The 17,534-nt window shown below is 42.1% G+C and overlaps 2 protein-coding genes across 2 annotated transcripts in view; both read right to left on the bottom strand.

Annotated features, from left to right (window-relative positions):
* The window catches only part of Bend5 (BEN domain containing 5), a 46,290-nt gene extending 38,683 nt beyond the window's left edge, over positions 1-7,607 (bottom strand). The window contains exon 1 of the mRNA XM_076862787.2: positions 7,257-7,607. Coding sequence (XP_076718902.1) covers positions 7,257-7,482 — 226 coding nt within the window. The 5' untranslated portion in view covers positions 7,483-7,607. The remainder of the gene's footprint in view (positions 1-7,256) is intronic.
* Agbl4 (AGBL carboxypeptidase 4) overlaps positions 1-17,534 on the bottom strand; it is a 1,194,123-nt gene that overhangs the window by 224,868 nt on the left and 951,721 nt on the right. The window lies entirely within an intron of this gene.

Raw genomic sequence — 17,534 nt, 5'->3', positions numbered from 1 at the left:
ACTTGCTGGGTGACCAGTTCTCTCTTTTGGTTTTCTTTTCTATGAAACATGGGAACTAAAAAACGTCAATTGGTCCTTCAGCTGTGTGACTACTGGCCATCCAAGGGCCTTGTGGGTCTTTCTCATCTGTGCAGTACATGGTAGGAGTAGATGATATGTAAGATTCTGCCAGGTGGGCATGTTTGAGAAATGCCCGACAGGAGCCATTGCCAGGCTGCTTCAGTGGGTCTCCTGGCTCTCACCCCCACCACCTTGTCATGCCATTCTGCTGGGTCCTTTGTCTAGCTGCCCTCCTGTGCTTCATCAGGACTGTTGCCAGGTGGCCCAGCATACAGGGGCAAACAAGGGGAAAAATGGTAAGCCTTCATTGCTTAGGTCAAGCCCCAGAAGGACTTAAAACATAAAGGTTAAATTTTAGACTTGAAAGTTCCTTACATTTGCTTGTTCCTCTTAACACTCCTTTCCACAAATGGTGGTGCCACACCCACACAGACTGTTCTTCTCTCAGCATCTATTAGCTCACCATAGTTCCTAACAGCTGTCAGTATTTAATAATTGCTTACCACATGCCAGACTCTTCTGCATATTACCTTACTAAATAATATAGTGGGCAACTGATTACTATCTCTACTACAGATGAGCACCTGGACCTCAGAGAAGTGAGGTCATCTCCCCAAGGTCACACAGCTTTTAAATAGATAAGTAGCAGACTCACATGTGAACCCAGAGTATTCAACTTTAAAGACCATCCTCTTTCAGCTCTCTAACATTTACTTCTTGGTACTTAAGGAAGTGACCTAGAAGTTATCTAACCAAACTCTCCCATAGTGCAAGATTCCATTCTAAAATATCCCTGACCTGCTTGCCACCTCCTGAGACAGGGAGCTCAGCACCTGCTGGAAGCCCTTTCCATTATTCATCTGTTCTCTCTGCTATTATCTTGTGTTCACTAGCCCAGGAATTCTATTCTACCTTTACTTTTTGGATCCCAAAGAACAAGTCTGATCCTCCTCCATGGTATAAAGCTCAGAAATGAAAAAGTACCAAAATATCCCGTGCAAATCTTTTCTTCTGCTTATATGTTTAATTGCCCTATCCTATGCCTTACCAGTGATGAGCTCAGAGGAAAGGTAGTTGCTGTGCAGTTACAAGAAATACAAACCAACCCAGATCTGGGATCCAAAGACCTCTCTCCTCATTTGGCTTCCAGAACACCATGGCTCCTGGTTATCCCTTGATTTTCAGAGTATTTGTGACTGTTCCTTCCCAGTCTTTTATGGGCTCTTCTCCTCAACTGTGCTCTTACAAGCCACTGTTCTGAAGAGTTCTGTCCTTGCACGTTTCTCTCCCTCTGTGACATCACTCCTCCCATGGCTAATGACTTCCAAATTGAGATCTTCAGCCTGGGGTTTTCTTCTGAACCTCAGACCACATGCCCACTTGCTCTTCTGGCATAGCTGCCTTCATGTTCAATGGGCCCCTAGGAATCAGCAGGTCCAAAACTAAACAAATCATCTGCCATTCCAACTAGCTACTCTTCTAGTGTCTGAGATAAGAAGGCCCAGATCACCTCTTCATCTTCACACATAGCATTGCAACCAGTCAGTTAGCAGGTGCTATGGAGACTGCTTTCCTAATATATGCCAAATCTATCACAGCCATAGCTTGGGTCTCAGACTTTCTGATGGACAGACACATTTCTCCACTAGCTCAGTCTATGTGGAAAGACAGCCCACTACCTGACACCTACAGAACTCACAAAACAGTTGTTTGAATAACCCTTTTATGGGAAAAGCAAGAAGCCCTATCTCACAAGGATGTAGATAGTGTGTGTGCACTGAACCTGGAAGCTTGTGGGTACCTAATATATAATTGGCAGGCAAGGAACAATACATACTCCTCCTTAGGCATTTCCCTTCAATATATAGCTGACTACATAGCACAATTCAATACCTGCAGAACTTAAATGAGCCAAAGAAAATTTCTTCAGGTTATGGGTATGTTTTTCTGGTAATAACAGAACACACTCTCCTGTCTCTGATAAGAATAAACAGGTAGGCACACTGGAAAGAAAACTGGTCTTAGAGTCAAAGACCTCAATTTGGATTCCACCTTTTTGGTGTGATTTTTTTTTTTAATATAAAAGCTAGTATACTTTTGAATAACAAGATATCATACAAAACCTCAACTTGCCTGGGAAAATTTTTTCTTTCAGACTGTAAGCCAGAACTCTGAAGCACTCCGTAGCACATTTTATTTAGTTGTAACAAATACGTGGTTCTTGAGTACTAAAAACTCACATCAGACTCAACCTTCAATGGTTAACATTCCAGTAGAATCTGCAACAGATGACAGCAGGCAAGTTCCAATCTTTGCTCCAATGTATATCAGCAGAACATGTCAAAACCTAAATTAAAAGTTTTCACTTGCTTTTTTAAAAAAATAAATCCTTTGGTTGGCAGTCTCCCACTGATGACATGCAACAATCTTTGCATATGGAATCGGCTAGTCCCTTGCTTAGCTGCTAACTTTGTAGAAGTTCCAAAGCATTTCTGGAGCAAGTAATCTATTTGGACTGACAATGCCAAGCTGGGACCTGAGCCCTGAATGAGCTAAAATTACCAAAGCAAGAAGAACGTGGCTTTGGAAGCTATTTCTCCCAAGTGTGGGGTTTCTTCTAGTTGAGGGAGTGATAAAGAATGTTGACTTTTTCCAGATGAACAAAGTTGAATGAAACCTCAAAAATCCTGTTGCAGGTTTCTGTTCTGAAAAACAAGTTGCTGCTTCAGAGGTTCCTGTCCCCTCTACTTCCTCTCCCTAAACATAAAAATGCACTTATCTCCCTAATGTGTAGGAGTTCAATACAGCCCAACCAGTGGGGGCTATGTGCTAGGTTCTGCAATGCCCAGATAAGGAAGTCAGGCGCCTGTCCTGGAGGGGTTCACCATCTGGCAGGAGGAGAGGTACATGGAGGGCAGCCCAGTCAGAAGATGCTATAATCCATCTATCCATGTATAACAAACAAAATGGAAAGAGACTTCTGCCCTCACATGAGGTCAGAGGGAGGTACAGGGAATGCCCCAGAGGCAGGGTCTCCTTTCTCATAGGACCTAATAGGCTGGAGCCCACTAGAAGGTGAGCTCCACTAGGCAGAGGTCCCTTATCAGACAATGATCTATCCATTCTGGCTGGCTCAAAGGAGTGCTTGAGGATGTGTTCGTAGAGTAGCAAGAAATGCCACATTTCTAGGGCAAAGGGGAAAGGTAGGTGAGGCTAGAGAATTAAGGTGGGGGCGGGGTTGGGGCTGGTCTATGGGATTCTGAAACTTTAATCAGCAGGAAATAGGGAGCTACAGAAGGTTCTAAGGAAAGTTGTCAATTAAGCAACTTGAAAAATGGATTTTGAGACATGGTGATCAATTTGAAGGCTGCTTGTTTAGATGAGTAGGAGCTGAGGCAGAGGCCTGAATGCAGGCAGTGCTAGTGGAACTAGAAGAGAAAAACTGAAGTTACCAACCCACCTAGAACTGCCTCCTTCCCTGTGCATCCTTCCCTACTGCCAGGCTCTTACCCCTATTATTGCATATGTTGGGGTGACCAAACAACACACCCCATGAAGACAGTGCCCATTTGACTATCCCCCTGCACACAAAACACTACATAGCTGAATTTGAAAATTTCACCCCTGTCCTCCCTGGATCATGCCATCATTTTCATCCTAGTGCCTTGGGCTTAGTGCCTTGGTGTATCACTTATTAAAGCACTGGGTCAGCCTATAGGAAGTAGTAAGGGAACCCTTGACCACAAGGAGAATTTATTGAACTCAGGCAACAATAATAATATAGATGTCCAGAGAGAACAATGTAGAATGTTAAGACTAAGCCTAGAGGAACCAGTTTTAGCCCCTAAAACCACAAATGTCAATACCATGAACAGGCTGGATTGCAGTTAGATAATGGCCAGCTCTCCAAATGGGTGGTTCTTACTTTCACAACCTGCTTGGCAAAATAAATGAGTGTGAGGAGATATCACACAGTTCAAAGGCAGCTCCTGTTCCCAGTAGAGAGAACAGGAGTTCCTTTGAGAGGATTTCCTCAAGCAAATGACAACTGAAGGGTAGGACAAAGAGGCATATGTAGAATGGAGGCTGGTAGCAGAGGAAGAGAAAGAACAGTGGGATTGAAAACTCAGAAATTAAGATTGTCCTCTGGTTTGAAAACTGGCCTTGAGCTATCTATGTAAGCTTCATGGAAGCATTTTCTTTCCTTCTCCTCATTCCAAGCCATGCTATGTAGCTGATAGGAACATTAGCTACTTTACCAAGGAGATTGCCAAACAGAGGCCTGACCCTGGAGGATCTGTGCTCCATTTCTGGCTGCCATTTATTAGCTATGTACCAGGCAAATGTCTGCATCTCAGTGTTCTCATCTATAAAATGGAAATAATAATCATAGCAATATCTACCAAAGGGTCTCCAAGAGGACTAACAGAGATACAAGCACATATAAAGATTGTCAGTAAAGGTGGGACTTTATTTTTCCTTGTACTAGAATTGTAATTTAGTGAGAAGAGAGCCATACACCAGGGTCCAACACAACTGAAGCCATGGCATAAGCCACTGCGGGTGGTAGAGTACAAAGTCCCATAGCAGTTGGCCTTTGACACTTCTTGGGAATAAAAAGAGGTACATTTTAAAACAGTTCTGGATTGGCCTGGGCAAATACTAAGAAAGATACTTCTCACTTGAAAGCCATAAAGTGGTCCTGTTGCTACCTCTGAAACCATTCTACTGGAGCCAGAGAGGGAGTAATTAATAGAAATCTATTTACATAAAGCCACCTCTGCCTTCCCCTTGAAGAATCACCTCCTCATACTTGGTGCCACAGAACAACTGTATTTATGTCCAGGAGATGCCAGATGAGCTCTTTAAGATGAAGTTGCAAGCAATTCTCGGAACCACCAAGTTTATGTCAAGATGGGGTTCCAAGGCACACAGGAGAGTTCTCCCAGGATAAATAAATTGGCAAACTCACCCTGGTCCTTCCAATTAGGACCCAGGGCAGCAGCTTCAATTTAAAAATTAACCAGCTGATTGGAATTCCAAATGTGGTCTAGTCAACATCACATTTTTTTTCTTCTCCCAAGAAAAAATTGAGAGGTGATGGGAAGCACTCTATCTTACTTTGCTCAAATGGGTGCTGCACTTCTCTGTATATATTCTGCTAGTTTCTAGATGTTGCCTAGATTTTTTTTAATAATCCAAAAAATTAATCAACATTTCAGCTTGAAGGATGAATAGTTTACAGGTTCAAAATTTGTTGTTCTCAGACGACAACTATGAGTATCTGACTTAGGAAGACTTTAAAAAACAGATTTTAAATGTTGATTTTAAAATCAGAGATGGTGTGGGCTGCCATGTGCCTAAATGGTCTGTCTGCAGAGCCTGGAGGGCCATGCACAGTGTGAATGAATGAATAGGTGGATGGATAAACAATCTCCAAAGGAGGAAACCAGCCTTTACACATTAAAGCCCTTGTCGCTTACTTCCTCTGACATACATTCCTTCCACTGTCCTGGGGCCCTCCCAGATCCAGGAGTATGACACAATCATCAAAAAGCATGCTTTCTTTTCTTTTAGCCAAAAAAGAAGCTAAGTTTATAACCTAGTTACAATTTCTTCAGGCCTGTCTTCTTGGGGAATAAATTTCTAATTTCGTTCTTTAGTAATTAATAACAAACAAAACAGCAAAATAAAACCTAATCAGCTATAAAGGGTTCCCTTTTCTAAACCTTACTTCCATTTGCTCAGTATTTCTGGGGGTGTCTGGTGGTAGGTGGGCCTATAGTCCTATGCCCCAGGGCTTACAAGGCAGGTGGAAAGATTACAGCTTGTCAAAAAGAGACCCAGGAGGTGTTGTTGATCAGCATACAGTTCTTCCACGCCTCCACTCCCTCAAACCTCCTTTGCAGAGGCAACATAAGGTGGTGGACAGGAAACAGTCACGAGGCTGAGCTCTACTACACTACTACACTAACTTGCCACAAGATCCTGGGCAAGTCATTATATGAGGTTCATCTTTTAGGCTAAATGGGAGGAAGAAAAAGGAAGCTGGAAAAAAAATAGAAAAGGTCCTCAAATTACAAAACAATGACAATGTCTTCCCTTCTGTTCCTAACCCTTGGTGTTCTCTTCTAAGTGGGAGGTAGGGTGAGTGACTGTGTGTGCCCACTCTAAGTAAGGCACATTCTTCTTAACCAGCAGCAGCTAAAAGGTTGCTTACCCAAAAGGAAGTGATATTTTCCTGTTGCCCACAAGTCTGCATTTAAGCCTCTTAGAACTAGCTTGTAAAGAGGGCCAGCTGTCTTCTCTTTACAAAGGAAAAGGTGCCTCTCAGCACAGCACATGAGGATGAAGGGCTGGTCTTGTCCTATCACCAACTGAACTTCAGTGTCATCCTCTGTCAAATGAGGATGAGACCACCTGCCTTGCCTAAGTCTCAGGCCCTGAGTAAGCAGGGAGGGGAGGTGCTGTGGTAACCTGACCTAGAAGCTCTTTCCTGGCTTCTAACTCTCACTCAGAGAGCCTGTGGGTGATTTCAGAGATGGATGTGGAAGCTGAGGAATGCCTTAGAGCTTCTTCCTCCTTACCTTTGCTACCTTGCTGGAGAAAGGCAGGAGAGTGGTGCCTAGTGCACTGAGGTTCAAGGCTTCCTTATCCAGTCTAATGATGGCCCAGACGGGACAAGGATGCCACAGATTCCTTTGGGAAGGAGAGATTCCCACTTAAAGATCAAACAATATGTGTCTTACTCCTCACTCCTAGGAGATGCTAAGGGCCTTAAAGGGAGAGAGACCACTTGAGAAACTTGAGACAGAAAGGAGCAGAGAGGGAAGGAACAGAGAGAGGTAGAGAGAAGGTGAGAGAGCAGTGATGGTACACACCGGCAGGGAGAGAAATGGAAAGTGAAGGAGCAGGGAGAATACAAAGAATCAGAAAGAGGACAGACAGATGAAGAGATGAAGGCAGACTGACAGCGCGGGAGTGTCAGGGAAGCAGGAAGACAAAGGGGACCCTGTGGTCTTTTTAACTGGTCTGGTCCCTTACAGACACTCCATCCCTTAAAGAGAAGCCGGATAGGCGGGAGGAGGAGACCGGAGCAAGCACTGACTCCCCAGGCCCCCTCTGCCCAGCGCCCGGCCTCTTCCCGTCCCGGCCCCCGCCCGGGTCCCACCGTCCCTCCCAGCCCGCTCGCTCACCTGCCAGCGCCAGGATCTGGGCCTTGTGGAGCAACAGCGCGCCCCAGTCGCGGGGGGCACGCGGGGGGCTCTCGGGCCCGGCGCCCAGCTCCTCGGGACCCCGGTATACCGCGTACACCTTCTGGTTGTCAAAATCCAGCCGGGAGCGGGGGCTGAAGTCGCGCACGCACGACACGGGCAGCGCGTAGCAGACGTTGTCCTCCAGGAACCGCACAAAGGCGTACATGGTGGGCGCCGGGGGCGGGCCCCGGTCTGGCTGGTCAGCCCGCTGGGCGGGCGCAGAGGTGGGGTCGCGGCGGGGGGCGCGGGCCGCGCTGCCGGGCCGGGGGGCGGGGGCGGCTCCCCGGGACCGGGCTCCCCCCACTGTTATTGTTCCTGAAAGCACCGCTCTGCCAATCGGCTGCTTTCGCCTGGGCGCGGAAAAGGGAGGGAGGGGGGAGAGGGGGGCGAGGGGCGGATAAGGGGGGTTTGGAAGCGCACCGCCGCTCGCAAAGTCAGACCGGAGCAATCACAGCCGGAGCGCGATTCGGGTAGGGAGGGGAAAGAGCGGAGAGATGCAATTGCAATAATAATAACAACAACAATAGCATGGGGTGCGGTGGAAAGCATTGACTGAAATTCGCGCGCTAGGCTATAATTATATAGCCTCAAGGATCTCAGTGCAAAACAAATTGCATTGCAACAAAACTGCCTTACAAAGGAGAGTGTGTGAGAAATGAATGCAGCGAGAGTGCGTGGGGGCAATCCTAAAGTGTAAACTTGCACTTCTCGCAAGCGAGCAGAAGTTTGGAGTGTTTCAAATTTAGCCATCCTCTTCAGCTTCTTTAGTCCACAACCCCACACCTCCCCCCTTCCCTCTTCTTTTTCTTTCCTTTTCCTTTTTCTTCTTCTTTTTTATTTTTTTGGCAAAACTGCCAGCACCTGCTGTGGGGAGGGTCAGTCATCCAGAAACATACCCCCAAAGCTGCCAAACCAGTTTTGGCCAGAACTAAAACTTATCTGGGCTTTCCAGTTGGACCAGCTGGCTGGGGTGGTGGAGGGCTTGTGAACGGCTGCTCTCATACTAAGGGAGCAGTGGCACCCCTTTTCCCTAAGGTCTTTTGCAACAGAGATACTCCTCCACAGCATGCCTGCCCCTGAGCCAGGACCAGGTGGGCTGAAGCAGGGAGTAGAAGGCTCTGGGGGCTGTGGTAGAGGCTAGACATTGCTGGATCACTTTCAGGAGATCAGGGATATTACTCCACTACTCCACGGAACAGCAGTCTTTGCTCCATCCCTAATTTAACAGTGGGAAGACAGGAACTTGGTCTGCCCCCCTCACCGCCCACAAGACTTATGTATCAGTGGAAGGAAACTAAGGGCTCTGCACTTGTAGCCTCAGTGGGCTTTGTATCAAATATTGCTACTTAGATCCACATTGCCTAGCTCAGAGGGTCTCAATGAACCTTGGGTGAAAAAGAATAAGTAAAAATCCACATTAACCCATCTCGGGGATTGAACCTAGGGACAATCCACCACTGAGCTACATTCCCAGTCCTTTTATTTTTATTTTTTAATTTCGAGGCAGGTCACACTAAGTTGCCTAGCTCATTCATTCTTTTATTCAAGCAATCAATATTCATTAGGTATACACTACATGTCAGATTCTGGGATATAGAGATGAAAAGAAAGGACAAACACCTGGATTCCTGGACCTTGTAATGTTAGTGTATCAGAACTTGAGTCTCAGTCAGATTCCTTTGCCAAAATTAGGTTACTGTATGAATAACACACCTTCCCCCTCCTTGCAACCTTTACAATCTAGTCTGGGAGTATTAAGAAAACATAACTAGTAATGAGATTATAGTCAGAAAAGTATTCTTATAGAAGAATGCTTAATGGAGGTAGCAGACTCAAATATTATATTAAAATCATTTTAATGAATTTAACCTGTAACAAAAGATAAAGTGTACCAAAATGCCAGTGATTCTGTGAGTTTTTAGTATTGGTGGGTGATTTTGTTTTCCGTTGTACTCTTGTATTTATTTTCTTACAGTGTGTATACTTATATCATGTCTATTTTTCATACAATATTACTTTATAATAAAAAATTAACATTATAAAATTAAAGGACTGTGCTCACATTTCAGATCAGCTACACTAATGATGAAGAAGATAAGTCAAACCTCCCAAATTATTTCCCTGTGATCTGGGGAGTACTTTATTCTATACCAACACATAGCTCTCAGATCCAAATAAATCAGATCAAATTCCCTCAAACCAACCCACTGGTATATATGCAGACATGAAGTTGTTCTGATGCAGATATGGATCATTTTGCCCCCACACACTTGTAGAAAAGAGAGTCACCACTCATGAGTTGTTCCAACATATTTACCTTCCTGATTATTATTTCTTTTGGCTGATATTAAGTGAGTTTTTATTTTAAGAATTCATTTCTATGGTGGTCAAGTGGATGTAATGTGTAGTAAGATTTCTGATAATTCACAAGACAGATCAGGCAGAATCGACAAGTGTTTATTAAAAAGCCCATAAAAAAAAAAAAAGCCCATGTAGTTCTAGATAGTGTTTGCAAAATGATTTAGGTACACCAAGGCCAGTCTCCTCCCTGCAGCTAAATGAGGGTCAATCCCAAAACATGTTACCAGTATGGTCTCTCATCACCTTTCTGGACAAAGTACCTTCCAGAGTATACTATAAACTATTTGACATTTCCCAAGACAGCATGTTTAAGCAGGTCCCTAACCCTTGTGCTTGCTCTGTCCTCATTCTGTTGAAGTTTTTCCTCACAGAGTGCATAGGTGACCTCAACTTACTGTGAAGACCAGTTTAAATCTCATCTCTTTTGTGAAGCTTTTCCTAACCATTCCATATTCAAATAGTTTTCTGCATAGTTTTCTTTCTTTCTTCCTTTCTTCTTCCCTGCTCCTTTATTTTTTTCCCTTCAGATTTTTCTTTCACTGGTAGGTTAAAATTAGTTGTCATAATAGGATCTGTTGTTAACATATTTGTACATGCACATAATATAACAATATAATTGGGTCAGTTTTCTTCCCAGTACCTCACCTTTCCTTCTCCTCCTCCCTCCCCTTGGTCTCCTTCATTTTTACTGGTCTCCCTTCTTTTATTTCCATTTTTTCTCTTTAACTTCTATGTCTGAGAGAAAACATACAACTCTTGACTTTCTCAGTTCAGCTTGTTTTGTTTAATATAATGCTCTCTAGTTCTATCCGTTTTCCTGAAAATAACATAATTTCATTCTTCTTTATGGCTGAGTAAAACTCCATTGTGTATATATACCTCATTTTCTTTATCCATCCATTCATCAACAAACACCTAGGCTGGTTCCATAGTCTGGATATTGTAAATTGTGCTGCTACAAACATGGGAATACATGTATTACTATAGTATAATGACTTTAATTCTTTAGGATAAAAACCAGGGAGTGGTATGGTGGTTCCATGTCTAGCTTTTTGAGGAATCTCCATGATTTCCATAGTGGTTGTACTAATTTACAGTCCCACCAACAGTGTAAATCCATATCTTCTCTAGCATTAATATTGTTGATATTCTTTTTAAAATACCTTTATTTCATTTATTAATTTTTTATGTGGTGCTGCAGATTGAGCCCAGTGCCTCACACGTGCAAGGCAAGTGCTCTACCACTGAGTCACAATCCCAGCCCTTATTATTGATATTCTTTTTTTAAAAGTATTTTTTAGTCATAGATGGATACAATGTCTTTTATTTATTTTTATATGGTGCTGAGAATCGAACCCAGTGCCTCACACTTGCAAGACAAGTGCTTCACTACTGAGCTACAGCCCCCAGCTTGGGTATTCTTGATGACTGCAATTCTAATTGGAGTGATATAAAATCTCAAGGTGATTTTTATTTGCATTTCCCTAGTTTTCTAAAGATATTTAGCATTTTTCATATATTTGTTAACTTTATATTTATTCTTTTGAGAAGTGTCTGTTTAGTTCATTTGCCCATTTATTAGCTGTGTTTTTCTTATGTTTGAAGATAAGTGTTTTGAATTTCTATATATTATGGATATTGACCCTATGTTGAAAGAATAGGTAGCAAGGATTTTCTCCCATTCTGTAGGTTTTCCCTTTATGCTCTTGTTTCCTTTACTGTGCAGAAGCTTTTTAATTTGATGCCATTCATTTATTAACTCCTAGTATTATTTCCTGATAATTAGGAATCCAATTGAGGGAGTTATCACCTACATCTATATGTTGTAGTGTTTACACCACATTTTCTTCTAGCAGTTGCATAATTTCTATACTAATTCCTAGGTCTTTGATCCACTTTGAGTTGCCTTTTATACAGGGTGAAAGGCAGGGATCTAGTTTCATTCTTCTCTATATGGATAACCAGATTTCAGGCAGACCTCTTTGTACTATTTTATTTCAGAACCTTTTATACCCACTCTATTACGAGAGCTCTTTAAGGCAAATTCTAGTAACTTCAGAATTTCAGGTACCTAGCCTAGGGCTGGGGAGCAAATGCTTATAGAACAAATGTATTAAAAGGAGATACAGAGAAAGCATGAATAACAGACCACTTCCAGGGTTGTTCTTAAAAGCCTGCTCCTCCTTTTCAAAATTGGAGCTGAATCCCAACTCTGTCTTTCCCATCCCCAGTGACCCAAGGGCCAAGCATTGCTTCCACTTCTGACCAAAATATTCATGAACATATTAAATATCACTGTACCCTTAGGTTCAAAAAAATTCCTCTTGCCCAAGTCAACATAAATCATTATCATAAGGGAGTAGTTCCATTTCCCAAGAACCTCAAAAGAAGAAAAGAACAGACAATGAAAATGGATGCCAACAGAGTCAAATACACACAGACTCCAGTGCATTTTGCATATAGGTTTACAGAATGGATTATGGAGAAGCAGTGGCAGGCACAGGATGCTCAGAGACACATCCATGGATAACAAAGACATCCAGTTTCTGCTTCTAGTATGACTCACACATTCAATCTACTGACACAGGTCACATGGAGAATCCACCCTGTGCCATACTGTGCCTCCCCCTGCCCCCACCGGGTGAAAACTGAGTCACAGCACCTCTGCTTGGACCAGAGACCAGAGGCCGGGGCTTTATCCATCCCAGAAACTCAAGATGTTGGTGATTCATCCATTGGCAAGCAAAGATAGTTCAAAACTACAAATTCCTGACTTAAAGAGGCCATTTAAATCATCAACTTCAACCAAATCATGGTTGAATCCTTTCTTCAACATTCTTGCCAAATGGTCATTCAAATGCCTTTGATGTAGTTCTGATGTCAGGAAGTTTACTGCCATCCCTTAACTTTTGGATACTGCTAGCTGTTAGAAAGATCTTTCCTTGCACTGAGTCTTTCACCTTATAGCTGCCAGAATAGGTTTATCAGAGTCTCGTGTCAGCCCTTCAGATATGGGAAAATTCCAGATCCTGTCTCCCCTGGATCTTGTCTGTCTTATGCACAGACATCTTCACTTCTTTCACCTATCTCTCCTAATATGACCTGGGTTCAGCGATGATCATTGGAATATATGCTTGTCCTTCCAAGTTTACTGTGACCATGCATGCCAGGCACTGTCTATACGTGATAAAATTTCACACCAAATCCTTGAAAAGAAGGTTATTAACCCCCTGACATAGTCAAGAAAATTGAGTCTTACGCAAAAGAGTTTGGCTCTAGGGAGCTCTGGAGAGCTCATGGTCATTTTTTTCATTTTAGTCAGCTTGCCCTAGGCAGTGTGGGGAAAGCCTGGAGGGGAGGCAAGCGGGGGAGAAGAAGCCTGTGTTGAGGCTGCCTGTCCTGTCCCACCCCTCCCCTGGCTCTCTTTTTCTGTGTGCCAAATGTACTTTGCCTCTCATCCAAGTCATTTTAATGGAGCAGAAAATGTACACATCTGGGGCAGCTTTTCAGCTGCGTCTGCGTCTCCATTATGCTCTCCTGTTGAGTTCTGCAGAGCCTTGGGTTCGTGTCAAGCTCCTTTGGCTAAGCCAGCTGAAGCATGTTCGGTGGCAGCAGTGGGACTTATGTTTCACATTACTGCATGGAATTCTCAATGTACTTTGCAAAACTATTTTAAGGAGACCTGGGTTCTGTGAAATTTTAAAGCAATTGGAGCGTGTCTTTTCAACCTCTCTGCTAATGATTGATCACATTTTTTTCATGATTTTGCCTTTTTTCCTGTAATGTTTGATTTGACTTTTCAAGTCTCTCCTTTTTACATTTTTTAAAGACTTTTTTTTTTCAGAGTAGTTTTACTGAAACTAAGAGAAAGACGCAGAGATTTCCCATATGCCCCTTACTCCCCATACATGTAGCCTACCCATTTCCAACATCCCCATAAGAGAGGTACACTTGTCACAACTGATGAACCTACATGAACACATCATTATCACCAGTAGCCCATGGTTTACATTAATGTTCACTCTCAGTGTTATATATTCTATAGGTTTAGACAAATGCATAATGACATGTGTCTACCACGATATACAGAGTATGTTCGCTGCCCTAAAAATTCCTTGTGCACTACCTATTCACCCTCCCCTCTACCCCTAACCCCTGGTACCCACCAGTGATTTTTCTACTATCTTTACTTCCCTGAGTCCCAGTTTTCTCACCTGAGATGATATTGTGTAACCAAGGCAGGTTCACCAGGGAAACTTAAATGGTATTCCAATCCTAGGTCCTATTTCCTGAGATCTGGATTTAGGGAGTCCAAGGAGGCATGGGTATTGTTTTGTTTTTAAAAATCCCCAGATTACTCTAACATTAGACAAAGTTGAGCACCTCTGAGTTATAATATTTTAAGATAACATGTCAGACATAAGAAATTCTTATCAAGTCTTAGATATTACTACTATTTTCTGGGAAAATATACAGGGCTCTGAAATGTCTGTGTAACATCAGGCAAATTTGATCTCTGAGTTATAATTTCTTCATCTGAAAATTGACATGTGATTTAAAAATAAGACAGTGTATTATAGTTTTAGGCTCTGCATCCAAATTATGGTCTATTATGGGAAGCTTTACCATATATGTGTGTATCATGGTCAAGTTTCTTAAGCTCACCAAGCATCATCTCTTTAGTAGAATATTAATACAACTTCCTAGTTTTGCTATGAGTATTAAATGAGATAATGCATGTCAAGTGTTAGGCACAGTGGCACATAGTGAGTCTTCAATGAAATGATAGTTGCTACTTTTGTTATTACATAATTATTATTATAGTTACTATAAGAGTTCTTATCCCTTTTCTTACATAGAGTAGGGTGCTCAATAAACTTTAATTCAGTAAAATTGACTATAATAAGCTAAACAATGCTGATGATTTTCCAAGAAGCACCCCAGAATGCCTCTATCCAAGTGTCTTCCTCTTTAATGCATAACCTGTGGTCACAGGTCACAGTCACCAAAGAAGCTCTCAGATCTCAAATGTTTAAGATTCTCTGAGGCTATGAGTCTTGTCCAAACCTGCAGAAATCACTTTTAAAAAAAAGTGTTTGGGGCCTTTAATTCTTTCAAATTGACTTTGTTGAATATTTTTTAGAAGAAATAAAAACTTATGCATTGTACAAAATGTAAACTGCAGAAACATTTATAGTAACCTGAAGCTTTGTGAATGTGCATCTTGGCTTGAACTTCAAGCCAACCACAGTCAAGCCCAACAAACCAGATTGTGGCTGTTATGAGCTCCTGTGGGTCACAAATGGTAGTTGGTCAGCTGGATGATCTAAATCCCATCATTTTACTCTAGCAGTGTGCACTCTATATAAGCAACACAAAACAAGTGGATTCCCATTGTTTAAAGAGAGACAAAAAGAAGATGAACAGAAGAGACTGTCAAGAGGAAACAACATTTGAACTGGTTTTGAAAGGAAAAAACAAAGGGGCTACATTAGAAAAATGCAACTTGCCTCAATCTTGAATTTCAATTGGGGGCCAACTGGTTTGAGTTGCTGCTTCTGATTCCCCTTGTTAAATTCACTCATTCTGTGTTTTTTCCCCCAGAAAGTCCTCCCTGACTCTTATCTCCCTTGGAGTGTTGCATACTTGCATGATTTCTAGATTTCTTAGAGTTTATCACAGTACATAATTACGTATTTATTCTGTGTATGCCAGTAGATCAAAATCTCCATTAGAAAAAGGACCATATTTGTTTTCCTCACTGTTGTATCCTAGCACATGGGAGACCTTAAATAAGCACTTACTGAAAGAGTATGTATATAAAACATAGACCCTGGAAAAGAAAGAGACTCCCAGAGGCAAGAAGAGAGAGGAATACCAAGAGCCCTATTTAGTTCCTCTGTCTCACCTTCCTTTTGAGAGTGTCTCTCTGTTTCTGTGTCCCCAACAAGTCTGGTTCTCACAATCAGGCTCAAGAAAAACCCCTTTTCTAGTTTTCCCTTTGCATGACTAAAAAGGACAACATTTTCAAAATGTTTTTAAAAATATGAAGAGAACACAAAATGGAAATAACTATAGAAAAATGCATAGAAAGGAAAAATAGTCAAATTGACATCACACATAGTTGACATACACTAATGCCAATAATGACAAAATAGTATCAGGAAAGTTACTGACAATGGGACTCCCAGGAAACAAGATGGTAATCCTGCATCATTCCACAAGGCTAGAATTCTTTCTTGCTCTGCTGTTAGCTTGAAGTCATTATAAACATCTATTCAGGGTGATTCCTGCAGAATTCTAGTCTTCTACTGATTCCAACATTATTTGAATTATCTTCCCTCAAAGAGCACATGCTAGTACTCTGTTCAGCCTCTATTCATCCAGTGACTCAAAATGCCTGCCCTTCACAGGCCCTGATAGGACCAGAGTATTACTATTCTGTCATTTATTCCTAGGTTTTTGTTGGATAACTCTAGGTTACCATTCTGGGTCAAAGGTACAAGTGAGAATACCATTCTGAGGGTTAAGTCATCTTAGAAGTAGCCATTATAGAAGAACTATGAATTCTGGACTATTTTCTTAAGTATGTCTCAGAGCCACATCATAAATTCAACACAAAATCAGAGGAAAGGCAATGAAGACAGAACTAACAATTATTGATGTTCATGACAGGCACCGTACTGGCTGCTTAATGTATTAGTTCTTTTATTATTTACAAAATACCCCATAAGGTCAGTACTATTATGATCTCCATTTTTCTGACAAGGAAACCTAAGACTTAGAGAGGTGAGAGAAGTTGTTTAAAGTCACCTAGAGAAGACTTGAACCTGTGTTTTTTTGATCCAAAGCCTGGATTTCGATAGCTGTTTGGAAGCAGACCTTCCTCAGTTTCCAGAGGCAGTGAACTGCTGAAAATTGACTTTGGGACTTAGTCTCTGCTGCCCTTCTCCAAGAGGCTTGAGTTTCTACCTAGAAATCTAAAAACTAGACCTTATGGGAAATTCCAATATCTATTATCCCAAGCATTCATGTCTTGAGTAACCAATAATCCTGTAAATACTCAAGATTTAAGGGCATTTTCTAGGGTTTCTTAAATTATGGCCTCTCTATTCCAGAGAACTGAATTTTTGAAGCTCTCTGAGGTTACCAACTGATCAAGCAGATTCCTCTTGTTTTATATCCTCTGTTAGTAGTGGCCAGGGAGTTGGTAATCACCTAGTGTTACAGGGTGGGGATAGAGGTTTCTCTGAGTCCCCCTCAAAAAGGAGTCAGCTCCAAAGCAATCTCTTTGAGAAGTGTTCAATTTCCCCCCATGCCCTACAAAAGTTTTTCACCCTGCAATTGATTGGGTGAACCAGAATAATAGAAATGATAGCAGTGGACAGACAATTAAGGAATGCTTGCTTTGCCCCAGACTTTACATGAATTTTTCGTAGGGCAGTCCTGGGTGATGATAGATGCTATATCATGCTTAGTTTCATTTAGAAAATCAAAGCATGCTAGGTTATTTGCCCAAGATCATAGAGGAGTAAATGGTGGAGCCAAGATTCAATCCTAGGTAAACCATTTAACTCTAGAGCCCCATCCCTGCACTTCTACCCCAATTCTAGATCTCTTTGAGTCTTAATCTTGCCTCATTGAGAGGTCTTGTGCCCTTTGGCTAGGATGGGGAGATGCTGGAATATATATTCTCAGAGTATCATAGTCTGATTTCTTCAGGGATGGCCAGGCCCCTTTGTTATGTCCAGGTAAGATCCTGGCAGGCATTATCATTCAGACTTTCCAAGAAGTACTCCAGAGTCCACTGATATTTACATCCTATGTCATGGTATGTGGGAGTATATACCAAGTCAC

Source organism: Callospermophilus lateralis, chromosome 7 (genome assembly GCF_048772815.1).
Source record: "Callospermophilus lateralis isolate mCalLat2 chromosome 7, mCalLat2.hap1, whole genome shotgun sequence".
Taxonomy (NCBI): Eukaryota; Metazoa; Chordata; class Mammalia; order Rodentia; family Sciuridae; genus Callospermophilus; species Callospermophilus lateralis.
This window is presented reverse-complemented; position numbering and strand designations above follow the sequence as displayed.